At 37.1% G+C, this 15,458-nt stretch overlaps 1 protein-coding gene across 2 annotated transcripts; it reads right to left on the reverse strand.

The window, feature by feature from the left end:
- Window positions 1-1,461: 1,461 nt before the first annotated feature.
- Window positions 1,462-8,205, reverse strand: vsx2 (visual system homeobox 2). Of its 2 annotated transcripts, none has more exons than XM_084393987.1 (5): window positions 7,569-8,205; window positions 6,987-7,071; window positions 6,233-6,356; window positions 2,995-3,175; window positions 1,462-1,883 (listed from the first exon to the last, which is right to left on the reverse strand). In XM_084393987.1, the coding sequence occupies exons 1-5, from the start codon at window positions 7,990-7,992 to the stop codon at window positions 1,573-1,575; spliced, it is 1,125 nt and encodes a 374-aa protein (XP_084250113.1). In that variant the 5' UTR covers window positions 7,993-8,205; the 3' UTR covers window positions 1,462-1,572. The 2 variants fall into 2 exon arrangements, with proteins under 2 accessions (XP_084250113.1, XP_084250112.1); XM_084393986.1 differs by having other exon boundaries at window positions 1,462-1,946.
- Between the last annotated feature and the right edge of the window lie 7,253 nt (window positions 8,206-15,458).

Here is a 15,458-nt window from a genome sequence, read left to right on the forward strand (position 1 = left end):
AGATAGATAGATAGATAGATAGATAGATAGATAGATAGATAGATAGATAGATAGATAGATAGATAGATAGATAGATAGATAGATAGATAGATAGATAGATAGGGCACTAACAAAGATAGATAGACAGACAGACAGACAGACAGATAGATAGATAGATAGATAGATAGATAGATAGATAGATAAACAGGCAGATAGATAGATAAACAGGCAGATAGATAGATGATAGACAGATAGATAGATAGATAGATAGATAGATAGATAGATAGATAGATAGATAGATAGATAGATAGATAGATAGATAGATAGATAGATAGATAGATAGGGCACTAACAAAGATAGATAGACAGAAAGACAGACAGATATATATATATATATATAGATAGATAGATAGATAGATAGATAGATAGATAGATAGATAGATAGATAGATAGATAGATAGATAGGACACTAACAAGCAGATAGATAGATAGATATAGACATAGATACATAGACAGACAGATAGATACATAGATAGACAGACAGATAGATAGATAGTGACAAACAGGTAGATAGATAGATATGTAGATAGACAGACAGACAGACAGACAGATAAATAGAGAGAGAGAGAGAGAGAGAGAGAGAGAGAAAGAGAGAGCCCTATCTAAGGCTGATTTCATGCTCTCCCCCATATGTCTGTTATGCATCAGTCCTGCTGTTTAATCTGCCCAGATTGAGGCTTCTCAACTGTGACGGATTACACTCAGCGACACAGAACTGTTTAGGCTACATATAAATGATTGTTATTCCAGGCTTGATAGAGTGAAACATTGCAAAATGCAACAAAGAAAATGATTTCAGTGCAGATTTGTATTTTAAGGACTGCATTATGTGTAACCTTTAACTTAAACTGCGCTGCATGTAAATAAATTCAGTTTGTTAAAATCGTTGAAATTCATTCTCCTTTAATTACGATTTAAAACACAGGTTAGCATTGTTCATCCTTTTTTAATAATTTGTATTACATTTTACATGTTATGAAAAAAGCACATAATAAGACTACAGTACATTGATGTATAGCTCAAACAATACTGTAGCAGGCTATCTTAATTTACAATATATACAGCAATACACTCTATTACAACTTTTAACCACTGAGAGTTTGACACGGTTCTGTACAAAATGAAAAAGAAAAGCACTGAATACTGTTATTTCAAAGCTCAGGTCTTGATCAATTAATTTCTCATAATGACAATATTAATTTATTCTGAAATGAGATCATAAATATCCAAACATTTAGTCTTATTCAATTGAGCTATTCTGCATGATAAAAGGGCCCACACAGTATTCATAAGATTTTTAGGTATATATATATATATATAAACATTTTATCAATCACTGGCATGATGGACTGATGCCATTACTAACTGGACAATTTGGTTTTGACCTTGCTAAATGAAATAAAATGCAGAGGAACATTGAGAATCAAAAGTCCAGTGTTATCATGGAGAAAAATGAGGAAGAGAAAATAGCCCAGATATTTTCACACCAACCCTAATTTATGGCATTACAAAGAGATGAATTACAGTGCATGATCTAAGAACTCTTTTCCTCTTCTTTCGTGTCAAGCTGTTCGCTAGACTTCTCCTCCGTCACCGACGTCTCCATTTTGTGCTCTAGTCTCTCCGAGGAAACTGTTCCCAGCACTTTGGCACTGTGCTCCTGTGCTTTTGCCCTGAGAACTGCAATACTGTTCTCCCTCAGTTCCTCTTTGGACATAGGTGACTCTGTCCTCCTCTCCTCAGCCTCGGCCTCATCCGGTTTGGGATTGGTGGGTTTCATCTGAGTGACATCTGACTTCTCGTTTGGTTGGACTGCAACAGTCTCCATGGACTTCTTGTGCATCCCTGCAAAGAATGGTGGGCATTCGTGTTTAGAAAAGCAGCTGGTGGTAGGAAAACCATCTTGAACTGGAAATAGCAAGAGACAGATTTTAGATTTAGTAACAGCATTAGACTAATCTGAGCCATGAGAGTCAGCACGAATCGCATCAAAAATAAATGGATGATAAGAAAAAGATGGCTAAATAAAAACTACAATAATCTTTCTTTTGTAGTTTGTTATTATAATTTAATCATTTAGGTAAATCCTTAGTATTTTGTTTTAAATGATAGGATAGCAAGCTTACAGAGACTTTAAGTTGCTTACATTATGGTGCAATGAGAATTCTATTAAAGAGGCCTAGATGGCATAGTGCAAGTGAAACGTTTGTGGAGTAAACAAGCCGTGTTACGAAATCTTAGTATAAATTGATTTGCTGTCTTAATGCTTCCAAAAATTCCAATATTATGTGCGCTTATCAAATATAAGGGTCAGCACTACACATTATCAGTCCAAGTTGTGGAGACACTTGTATTGTATTTTTGTAACACATTGATTTGTTTCTTATGTGTGTGTGTGTGTATTTGCTGTTGTATTTTGTTCACTTTTTGTATTGTCTGTTTTATATTTGGACCCTGAGTCGGTAATAAAGTTTGATGATTATGATGATGATGAAGAAGTTAATTATATGGCTCAACTTTTTTTATATTACAGTAAATTATTGTTTTAAAATGGTTAAATACAATTTAAAACATTTATTGCGCTATTTGCTTGGGTAATTTATTTTCTAAAAATTTAACATTTAATTATTATGGACTGAGAGCATTATTGTAAATGTAATCAAACTGCTTAATTCATAGCAAGCTAAAATTCAAAATGCATGTACTGGTAAGGCAATATTTTTGCATTTTCTTGCAATTTTTATTCATAGCCTTCATGTACAACGTTCAAATTCAACAGTGCTGGGTGACAAATGAATAGAGTACAAGCAAGGCTCTAAATTAGAGAGGACTAAAAATGTATAATTTTTTTTTAAATGATGTCATTACCAGTTATGATGATGGTGAATAATAAAGGTCAAATAAAGGTAAAATAATCAAACAAACAAATAAAGTCTTAATCTGCTGTGGCATATACCTAGAAGCCAGGGGGCACAGGAGTCCATGATGCCATCTTTAGCAGACTTCAGTATGGACTCAGGCAGCGGGATGGAATGACGCACCATTGCACCGTAGAGCCCGTACTCCGCCATCACGCTGCTACGGCCCCAACACTTCTCCCGCTTTCTCCACTTGGCCCTCCGGTTTTGGAACCACACCTGTTCACAATTAAATGTGATTTGCATATAGTTTAATAAGAAAGATGTCCAAACAGTCTAGTCTATAGCCTAGAGTATATCCTATTAGGCGGAATTTGGAAGAGACAGACGTTCATTTGGAAAAGATGAATAGTAGAAGGTATTTTTCTGCGTGTTTCAGAGAAGCAAGATAATCATACAGGTTTGGAACAACATGAAGGTGAGTATAGCTAAATTATGCATTAATTTTCATTTTTGGGTGAAGTAGCCTAGCCTAACCCTTTTAATTAGTCTGGAAAGGATAGGCTATTTAAACAAACAGCATCAGTTAAAAATTTTCAACACAGACCTACAACAAATAGCTTATATTTCATTTAAATCTCAAAGTGTGCCAATGGAAAACATAATTTTTATGTTTAACCAAATGGTATGGCTATATTTATCAACTACAACTGACTATCACCTATCATCTGCTATATAGTCATATGTCGGCCTGTTGAGCAAACAGTTTAGGCACTTTTGCTGATAGGCTAAACGACACGACGGACGACGCGTAAAGTGCCTGCAGTTCAGTTCTGTCATGACGCGCCGCGAACGCATGTTGATCACAGCAGTTAACCAGCAATTGCCCTTCACTAATTCAAGCTACTAGCAGAGCTGACGGAGGAAGGAGGAGGAGGAGGAGGGGCTGTCGGGTCTAGAGAGGCCAGACATTGGATAAGGAATTATCAAAACCATTTTCCAATCTTTTCTGGTAATGCCGATGATGATAGCCCTCATTTCATGCACGATACTTTTTGAGGAGAATTGGTTATCGGGCACTCAAAAGAAAGCGGGAGGAGACAGCGATGAGAGACGACCCCAAGGGCACGCACAAGCTGATTGAAAAATAAGTTAATTTCGAGCCCAATCGATGGTGGACAGGCGGGCAAATATCACGGGAAATTAAACGAGCAGGACCCAAGAGAGCAGCGCCATTGACCCGTGCTAATAAATTCAATGTAGTTATTTCATTTGAACTCCCCACATCTCGCCACATCCCTTCCCTTGGAACACGGCGGGCTTTTCTCATTTAACTAATTACACTCGATGAGAAAATTAGATGTTAATTTTACTTTGGATTGAAATAGAATTATTTATTTATTTCCTTGTTATTTATTCACTGAGAGGCACCGTAATGAGAAGGAAATTAAAAGGCGTGCCACCAGATGGATGGTTCAGGTCACACAGTAATCTTCCGCCTTGATTGCTTGATTAGGTCGTTAGCGCGCCTCTCTCTCTCTCTCTCTCTCTCTCTCTCTCTCTCTCTCTCTCTCTCACACACACACACACACACACACACACCCTCCTCTTCTCGCTCTCTCTCTCTCTCTCTGAGAGCAAATTGTTTCACATCCAACTGAGGCTGATGAGATAGTATCTGTCCGAGTGGGATGCTGGACTTGATCGATATAGGCCTAGTCAGTGTGCGAATTGTACAATGACTTTCGGAGGTCGATTATTTTAAAGGGATTTCGATGTTTTTTTACAGTATAAAACGTCTTCCAAATTAGTAGGTGGGGAAAAGTGTCCCAAGAATTCACCCTCATTTTCGAGGCGCTATTTCAAGGTGCACCTCGCGAGGCGAAAATGTTATATTTTCTACTAGGCCTACGTCTGTTAGGCTATTTCAAAAGACTGTTATTTGGGATATGTACATTGAAAATAAAGTGAAGGATAGTATTTGCCATTATTTAATTACTTAGCCTACCTCAAACTAATCACAAAGTAAAGCGCAAGCTTTTTTTGTTTTGCTATTAGCGTCAGACGAAAATAGGCTATTTGCTCTGACAAACTTGTAAGCCTAATCTAACTTTAATAATTACAGAAACGTTTGAAAACCATTTTGAAACATATGCTTAAGACATAACAATTTTTTTTAATCCCCTCTTAAAAATAAGGTTCTTTATTGGTTCCATAAAGAACCTTCAACATCCATGGAACCTTCATTCCACAAAAGGTTCTTTATAGTCAAAAAAAAAAAAAAAAAAAAACCTTCTTCCGATTTTTAAGATGTTCTTTAGCTACAGTAGATTATTTTTATTATTTTTTTACTTTTAAGAGTGTATGAGCTAGTGCTGAACCTCCATAATTCGCACCACTGAGATCACCTTCTTATGTTGCTGACCCCAAGAAAAATGTTTGCCAACTATAACCCTTACACAAACCATTAGCCGATTAACTACACGCAACAACATCACTGCAAACGGGAAAGATACAGGCACAATTTCCTCAGATCACCACACTGGCAAAACCTCCAAGAGAACCTAAAGGCTAGACGGTCTTTAAAAAGTCCGTTCTCTGAGGAACCAACAAGTTCCTGGACGAACTCAAACACTGCTTAAAAATGGGTCATGCCAGTAAAGGTTTTGAGGCACTTCAAAGTTCCTTGAGTATATGCCCACAAAGCAGCATATCTGAAGCATCTCCAAAAAGGGCATCTCCGAAGACACCTGAGAAACCTCTAGTATCTTATTTTTATAGCGTGTAATATATATATATATATATATATATATATATATATATATATATAGACTATATAGGCTCAGAATAGAGACCTAATAGGCCTATTTACCACATCCAGCCCAAGATTAATTTATTTTATTGCATCAGTCCTTTTTTTGTCCTTAGTTTCTTTCTTTTTTTTAAGTGTAAAGTAGTGTTTCATTGGAAATAATTTAAAACAATAGGCTATGTTGATACCTAATTAGTCATTTTGATGTGAAAATAGGAAATGGATCAAAGCATTTTGCAAAAGAAAGAAAGAAAGAAGCTAGCGTAATTGTGCGGAATTTTGAGGGACAACAAAAATTCATAAAAAAAAAAAATCTTTATTTTGGACAACAGACATATAAATAGCCTAGGCCTATATATAGGTCAAACAGCTTATAACAGAAATATGATCACATGCGCCCGCATACAGCACAAATGATTAGAAACTGTAGGCTTTTACCTAATAAATAAAAGAGCGTTCCATGATTGTTGTTTCCTTGTATTCTCATTTAATTCAAACGGCGCGTAACAGTGTTCGTTCCTTACCTGTATTCTGTCCTCGGGCAGCTCGGTTTTCATGGCCAGCATTTCTCTGGCGTACACATCCGGATAATGAGCCTCGTTGAAAGCCTTCTCCAGTTCTTCCAGCTGGTAAGATGTAAATATTGTTCTACAAAAGAACAACATTCAATTGTCATAGAAAATCAATATTAGAAACATCACGCATAAATTGTGCTTTTCAATAGACTCAAATCGAGTGGACCAATGTCGAGTTTTTCTTTTCTTTTAGGTTTTACACTAGTTTTAAGAACAAGGAAATTAGCCTATGTGATGTGTATTAATTAACGTATTTTGTTTGAACATTTAAAATAGGCTAGGCTACTGAAAATCATAATTATAGATATTAATGTATTGGTTCTAACTTCCTATAAAAAGAAGCTAAATGCTTCCTACAAAATTACAATATAAAAATGCAAATCACGATAATGTATTATTATTATTATAAAGAAAAATAGATAGGCTATTTTTTACTGCCTTTTAAAACCTACGAACCGTTAATTAACTCGTTACGAAAAAAAGAAAAAAACATAATTAGCCATAGCTCCTAAATAAGGGACAGAAATCTAGACATCATAACCGCATTTCGCCAGAGCCATAATTGCCAAACCATCGAGAGAAACGTTTTACAGAATTTTACACATTATTGTTTCGGATATTTAATTTCGGAGACCACAGAAATTATGCTTAAGAATTAATCAAGAAGATTAATTTACATTCATTTTTTAGCGTTCAAGCCTACCTGTGTCGTCTCTTTTTTCTCTTCTTGCTCTGGCTCAGTGAAGACTTTGATATTTTCCTTTCACTCGAAGAGACATCCTCTGAATCTGTAACATCGGAGGAAATATTAGGCTATTCAAAATGGCTGTGACATTTTCAAAATGTAAAATATTTTGTAGCCACTTATTGCCCTTTAATTTTAAAAACCGCTATTTTATGTTTTTAACAACGATGATGATAATCACTTGGGATTTGGAGGAAAATATAATGTATTAGCTTATTAAAATAAAACAGTTAACAACAGGCTTTTTATTTCACATTTCCATCTTGAAAAAAAAAGGGTTACACTTTATTTTAAGGTGTCATTGTTACAGGGTTAGTTGCACGTAATTATGCATAATTCACTGTTATAACATAATGTAACAAGGACACTGTAAAATAAAGTGTTACCAAAATGTGTAATAGGCCTAATAGCAACAACCAATAATATTAGCCTATTGATGTTATTATTATTAAGGCCCTTTCCCCTTGACAGGGCACCATACAACAATAAGAAAATTGGACCCGCGAGCGGGCGTTAAAGGTGAATTTCTTAGGCCTATACCTGAGCTGGCAGACTGGTTATTTTCCAGCGGGCCCACTGTCCTGTTGAGCGGCTGTAGATGGACGTTCTGCGCGTCTGACAGCACCTCAAGAAACGCGGGTTGGGTGTAGAACGACGGAATACCTCCATGGCCAATTAAGCCCATCCCGACCCCAACACCAACCCCAGCTGGACCGAGCATCGACCTGCTGGCTAGAAGGTGCGCCCCGGCAGGGAACGAGTCCAGTGTGCTCCGCGGAGCCGCCGAGGACGGCTCTTTATTTAGTCCCAGGATCTCCTGGATGCCGAAGCCCGTGCATTTGGGTGGATGTGTGGAGCTGCTCTTTGACAGATGTGGATTGTTATTTCCCCTGTTCTCAGCGGCACACACTGATTTTGATTTGTTCAAACTTTCCGACAAAACAGCCCCATCCTTTCCTGTCATGGTGCCTCTGAGACTATTCCCTTCTTCACATACGAGTCGGTCCCTTGTGCAAAGGCATCCACGGCGCAATACGCATGATCCCTCTAGAAATTCTCCTTTTATCCAACAGGTCCATCCCAACAAGGGTCAAAACTCAACAGCCAATCAGCGGCGAGTAAGTGATTTAGAATTCCAGAGGATACAGGATGCTGCTCTCCGTGTTTGTCATGCATGATATCATTTCGTTCACATCACATGTTGCTTGCAATTATGTATTAAGCAGACATTTAACCAAAATTCGCAAATAAGATGAGATCACTTCGAAATTATATTTTTTACTCGTAATTTAAGTAGGCCTAATAATAATAATAATAATAATAATAATAATAATAATAGCCTAATAGGGTAATCTTCGATACTCAAATTTTCTGTTTTCTTCAACATTTTAGACGTGTTATGTCTATTGTTAACGGCTTTAGGAATCTGTTTTAGGTGTATCTAGATGATTAAATAAAGGAAATACAATAGTCGGAAATAAAAAGGACACCTGGACAACGGAAACGCGCAGCCTATGGCACACATAAGACTAATGTCGTCAGCAATGACGTCGTCACAAGCATTACAGTAGTTTTTGTGAAGCAGCATCGCTTGACACCAAATCAGATAGCCTAGAATAATTACTATTACAAAAACAAGCAAATTTGACAAAGTAATAATTTTATTGAATACTACATCGTTTCAAACTATAATATGATTTAATATAAGATCGAATGTGTCCAGTTGAGAAAGATTGATTAGTTTGTTTAAAGAACTCCTGTTGCGTCTATTGAAGGATTCAACAAAGATTTCAAGCTATACAGAACGTGCGAGGAATTTAGACTATAATTCCTGTAAAGATTCCTTTTTTTTTTTGCAAGAACTAAAATCTCTTTTAGGTTTAAAATAAAAGGATTCGATCACAAGTTAAAGGATCTAATTAATGGAGAAGATAAATGGGTAATGCAAATTAGCAACACATATTTGAACATGAAGTTCTTGGAATATATTCTTATCACATGACAACAAAATGGCTCCCTGCATGTTTGGGATTCACACACAATTTTCTTTTAAACATCAGTCGGCTATTTTGAGACGAATTTGCCTTTTTAAAGAAATAGTGAAAAAAAAAAAAAAAAAGTAAAAATTTTTTTTACGGTAGTCTTAACTACTAATTCAGCTTTTCAATGAGGCGTTTTTTATTTGTATTTATTTGAAACCCCACAAAAATTATAGCAAACTGACTTGTATTCAGGGATCGAAAACATGTTCATAAAAGGTGCAATTTAGCATTTCGTCATCTTTATCTTTGAGCCTACCAAAGAGCACCACTTACCAAAATATTTCAAGAGGTCATAATCACATCACTAACTGTAAAATTCTAATAATAAGAAATTCTGAGAAATCAGCTGAAAATAATGTACGGCATGACCTGGCTGAATTATAGAATATTAACCCTCTGGGGACTAAGCCCTTTTTGGTCCGTTTTCTCTATTTTTACATTTGGGCTTATAAACATTTAAATAGATATTTAATTAATCTTGGTCATTTGTAAGCAGAAGGACGGCAGGAAAGTTGGTGTCCAATATTATTTCCACAATAATATGCTTATAAAGATATATGCAAAGAGTTTTCTTTATATGTGTTTAATTTTAAAGTGTATTTAGTGTGGGAAAATCCAGGTCCAGATCTTCCATTATCCTTCATTATTCTATAGAGCTGTTGCATATAAAACATAGTTACCCATCTGAACAGACTGCAAAATATAGGCCTAGCTTATTCTAATTACATCCATGTTTCTTTAATACACCGAGGTCTAATCAGCTATTACTAAATTACAGTGGGATTTTGATTCGTTTTGCAGATAATTTGTGGCACAATTTGGACATCTGGACAGATAATTACTTGGAGATAATTTATGGAAATGAGCAGCGAGCCGTTGATGGAGACAGAGATAACACCAATCTTATCAAAGTGCCATGTACTGATGCATAAATAAACGTCATGATTCATACGACACGAGCAGAACGTCAGACGCGTGGCGTCAGACACACACGAGGGAAAGATTCCGAGCGCGCGCTCCCGAGAGACAGCTCCGGTGCTTTTCTGGCTAATTAATAGCTACACCGAACACTTGGAGATGTTTTATCATGCCGAAGTGCCCTGGCAATAACAATGTCCTGAATTTTACTAATAAAGGTGAACTGTAATCCTGTTTATCAGCTTAAAAATACAGAAAAGCCATGCGATTTTGTGGCCTTATGGGACATTATTCAATTACCCATCCATGCTAATTCTTTGTTGGCCTGGCTCCATGGCAATTACATGAGATGATCATCAAAACTGGCAGTCACACAAAAGTAAAGTTTAATCACATATAGCAACACCGCAAACGAGCGATCTGCACATTTAGACACATTGAGAAAACAAACGCGCAAGTGAGTGCAAGAGAATGAAACTTCACGCAAGAGTTTCCGCGTCTCATCAAAGCATTAAACTCCTCGCCGCTGAGCAAAATATTACAGCTGCAATTACATGAGCACCGGTTGAAACTAATTAGAAGCCATTAAGTGGAAATTTCATTAAGGGTAATGAAGAAATCAATGTTATCAAGATATGCTAATGACACATCACCCGCTCTAGATAAACCCATCTATTCACAAGACTCGAGTTCTGTCAAAGCAACCTGTCAATTACAAACTGCTTCCTGCCCTCTCGTAGCCGCCGCTTCTGCTGTAATCTGTGCAGGGCTTTGTTGTTTATTGTGAGCTGAAAAAAAAAGAAAAAAGAAAAAACCCCACTCTCTCTCCATGGCTTTTAATAATCCATCTACATATGAAAATGACTGCATCCTGATTTACATGCATAAGAGGACAAACTAATAAGGCTGTAGATTAAGGAAAGATTTAGTTCAGTCATTCGTGTAGATTGGGTGGCCTATCAAAGACTGGAAGATCTGATGGTGGCAGATTAAAAGGCAAACAGCTGTTGCAAAATTTGTTCCTCCCCCTCCCTCTCTCTCTCTCTCTGAATATTTAGTCTCTTGTGGGCTCATGCCTATCGCCTACTTATTTTAAGTGAAATCCGTCATCTCCATCATACCCAAACACAAGGTTGAGATGCTGAAAAAACGATTGCGCTAGTCAGACAGATGAATGGTAAATTACACCGCTGTCTTGACCTCTGTGCAAAATTGGACACAACCCTTGTGTGCTTTTTCAAAGCATTGCTAAAATGAGAGTTTGTCCAAACTTGTAACAATTACAGCATAATGTGATGCATATAAATGAAGACCTCTCTTATATTGAAATGCTTGACGGCTATTTGTCTTTACGAAGAACTTGGAATCTGCTGGAAGGTCACCGCAAGGTAATGAGCTTTGGGATGGGGGCTGTATTAGGGACATTGTATTGCATTAGTCCGGCCCCTATCACAGATTGCTGGTGCTTGATCTTCTCATGCCAGGCAATCTAAATGAAGAATCACTTCTGCTCTTCTGGTCATAATTCTGTATTTGCAATGTATTGGAAGTGATGAAGTGTTTTTAATGTTGCATTTTGTTTTTGTACACCGAGCACACACAGTCTGCGGCATAGAGGGGTGTCTCTCAACCGCCCCCCAAAGACCCACTCAAGAACCCCTTCATCCAAATTTTGTACTTGATATTATTCTGCATTAAACTGATTCAAGTGTCCATTATTACAACAGTTCAATCAACTGAAAACAATCAATACGGTGCCTGAATAGACTTATCATGTTGCTTCTCCTCCGTTTAATGACTATCTGAGCTTGTTAGTCTTAAGTTTTCATGGGGCAATCATAGTGAAAATATAGTCATAATTTCTGTTTTATACACTACCGTTCAAAAGTTTGTTTTTTTATAAGAAAATGAATATTTTATTCAGCAAAGACGCATTAAATTGATCAAAAGTGACAGTAAAGTCATTACAAAAGATTTCTATTTCAAACAAATGTTGTGCTTTTGAACTTTCTATTCGCTAAAGAATCCTGGAAAACGTTTCACGGTTTACACAAAAATATTAAGCAGGACAACTGTTTTCAACATTGATAATAATAAGGAATTATTCTTGAGCAGGAAATCAGCATATTAGAATGATTTCTAAAGGATCATTTGACAGCTATAAATTATATCTTAAAATAAATCTAAATATACCACAGTTATTTAAAATTGTATTTAAATTTACATAATTGTATTTCTCAAATTAATTCAGCCTTGGTGGTCTTCTTTCAAAAACATAAAATAAATCTTAATTACAAACCCCAAACTTTTGAATATTTTGGCTTTAACTTTACACTTACAATGGAAATGAATGGGGCCAATCTGTAAACATTAAAATACTCACTCACTTTCAGTGTGTGTGTGTGTGTGTGTGTGTGTGTGTGTGGGGGGGGGGGGGTCCACTTAACCTTTTCTGGGTAAAGTTACACCCAATTTTACAACTTTGTTGCCATTAGACAATGCCATAAACACTAAAGACAACTTTACAGCTCCTTAAGAATGAATGTAGGTGATTTCATAAAGTTTTTAAGCTTCACATTTCCATTGTTATATCTTCCAAAAATTGTCCTCAATTACTTCCATTGTAAGTGCCTTGCCGTAACCTTTAACCTTTTTATGTTATGCCAAAAATGCTGTTGACTGAGTTTACCTGTATTGAACCCAGAATATTCCTTTAACAAAAGCAAAATATAATAAATAAAAAAAAAAGAAAAAAGAAGTTGAAAATCCTGTCTTGAATCAAACCGAAATGCCTGTGAGGCGTTTTAAAGTTTACTGGCTACTGGGAAACTCCCTTTCCTGAGACTAGGGATTTTCAGAGCGGATACTGAGGACAGCAGTCTGATAATGGTAAACACCTTGTGCTGAGTAGGTGAAAAAAAAATGGAAACTAGAGTTCTTTCCCCTCACGAAACCGCCAATGGTGCGATGACCCCCTGATGCAGAGTGAGTTTGCTAGCTCCAGTTTTCTCATACAGCTCCCACAATAGCGTGTTTGGAAGCTGCCTGCCGGCATTGCTTAATTAGGCGAGGAGTTGATTAATTTGCACTAATTGACAGCTAATTAAAGGCCTGAGGGCACATCGGATTGACGTTTGTTAGGGCAGCAAGGCCCGTCGAGGTCAGGGCAACGGGTTGTTTATGGCTGCTCTGGTGTTTCTCCTTTCTTCCCCCCATCCTGGAGACAGCCCCTCTGTGGGGAATGACCCTCATCTTAAGGAGGATGTCTGAACAGGACCTGTTTGACAGGCAGAGACTACTGGCGGGTGCCATTATGTGAACCGCAGCTTCCGTGATGTCAGTTTAGTAACCGGTCTATTCACAACAGTCATTGTACATCACTACTGTCACAATGTATGAGAGCAACAAAGTGTAACGGACGCAATTGTACAGAACCAACGAGTGCAAAGTTCTGTCAAACTTCATAAAGTCTATGACTATATACTTAAAATCAACATGAAATGAAAATGGACAAGTGTTGTTTTTTTTATGAAATATTGCAGTATTTATCATTTTTTATTTAAAAAAAAAATGTACGTGCTCTCAAAATCTTTAATCAAAATAACTTCCCCTCCCCTTGCAATGACATCTCTTATCTTCTATCATGATGCGTTTTTCGGTGTGAGGGTGGGACAACCAGTAGCAAACCACAATGATCCAACCAATTTCTTTTGGACAAAATCAAGTCTAGCCCTACATTTTTTCTTGTTTGAGAAGCAGTTTCTCAATGTTCTCAGTTTCAGGATGCCCATTTTCCACAAGTTGGTATGATTCTTTAGGGTCTTCATGTAAAGTTTGAAACATACTTTGGTTAAAATTCCTCAATGGTTGTGTAAAACACCATGGGAAAACAATGGTTGTTTTACCTCCTCAAAAACAGCTCTGTTCACAGCGACCCGTTTCGGTGCATGTCAAATGGCTGAGGGCGGAAATATGCTAATACGGGACAGTCCGTCAGAGGCCGTCGGCGGAGCATGAGCAATATGACATCATATTGCTCAGAAAATCAAAATGGCTTGATTATTGAGAGTGTTTAGGGGTGAATGGATTTTTTTCATTGTATGGTGGTTGTGTCCATACACTGCAAAGACACATTTATATGCAAACACCATATAAAAGTGAATTTTGCAAAGAAACTTTGCTGCAGTACCATGAGTCCAGCAGGCGTAATGATATGACGCAGCGCCTGATAATAGTCCTCAGCTCGGTAGCCTATTATCAGGCGGCATGCGCTGCGTCATCTCATTACGCCTGCTTCACCCATGGTACTGCAGCAAAGTTTCTTGATTATTACGCAGGAATGAGAGTATAGTTCCTAGCCATATCAGCCTAGAAAATCGCAACTTTACATTTTCCGTGGGTCTTAGTACACGATGTAACTACAGAAGAGTCAAGTTTTAAACAGGAAAAATATCGAAACTCTTTGTTAATTTTTTTGAGAGAGATGCTAATGGTCTTGTTCGGTTCAATTCATTATGCTAAGCTATGCTAAAAGTGGGACCCCCAGACCCGGAGATCGGCTGAATGGATTCGAAAACGGTAAAACTTAACTGTTTAACTCTGGGGGAGTTGTAAAATGAGCCTATTTCCAAAAAAAGTGGAGTATCCCTTTAAGGCCCCTATATAATCATGGCAAAGATAATGGCTTTTTCCTTCTTCACTTAGGGGTAAAAAAAAAAAAAGTTTGAAATACCTGAAAAGCAGAATACTGTTAGCCAACATCCCAATGCCACTCGCACTACCTGGAGTGGCATTTAGATGAACATGTGAATGTGTGCAGCGGACTTTCCTCTCAATAACAAAATAAAAACAGCAAAATGACAGCGGTGAGAAAAAAGCAGTTAAGAAAGCATCTGATCATATGTCGATGTGGATATGTTTGCATGAGCTTGGGAATTCCGCACTTCAGTCAAGTAATTTCACGTTTATTTAACACATTATACAATAGATTGCTTTAAAGCAAATAGCTATGTTTCCATTAATTTATTTTTATGAGCATTTCGGGATATCGCATAAAAAAAAAAACGCTGGATGGAAAAGGCAAGATGCGCAAAAATTAAAAAAACGTACATAAAAAACTTGTGCTCTCAATTGAGCTGGATAAATGTTTTACCCGATAAGAAGGCATGTGCACAAACTACGATGGAAACACACATACCGAAAAAAAAAAAAACCTTTTGTGACTTTGCCTCAACAGTGGATGTGATTGGATAACTGGACTAACCAGCGGACCTATTTTATTGCACAGCATCTCAAATGTTGGTTTGGTCATTCAGAAATGTCTGAGACTAAGTATGTCATCAGAATGATTTGGTTTAATTCTTAATAAACCTTCCAACCCGTTCTCACGGCAATTCATACGTATTTTACGAGGTGGCTAATTCGTACGAATTCATACGACCTCACTCGTACAAATTTGTAAGATTTTTGC

This window comes from Rutilus rutilus (genome assembly GCF_951802725.1).
Source record: "Rutilus rutilus genome assembly, chromosome: 21".
In the NCBI taxonomy this organism is placed as follows: domain Eukaryota; kingdom Metazoa; phylum Chordata; class Actinopteri; order Cypriniformes; family Leuciscidae; genus Rutilus; species Rutilus rutilus.

Excerpts from the sequence above, each read along its gene's own strand:
- vsx2 (XM_084393986.1), bottom strand. The coding sequence starts at position 7,992 with ATGACAGGAAAGGATGGGGCTGTTTTGTCGGAAAGTTTGAACAAATCA. Across the intron at positions 7,072-7,568 it reads TAACCAGTCTGCCAGCTCAG|ATTCAGAGGATGTCTCTTCG; the intron begins GTATAGGCCTAA and ends CCGATGTTACAG. Across the intron at positions 1,947-2,994 it reads CTGTGCCCCCTGGCTTCTAG|TTCAAGATGGTTTTCCTACC; the intron begins GTATATGCCACA and ends TGCTATTTCCAG.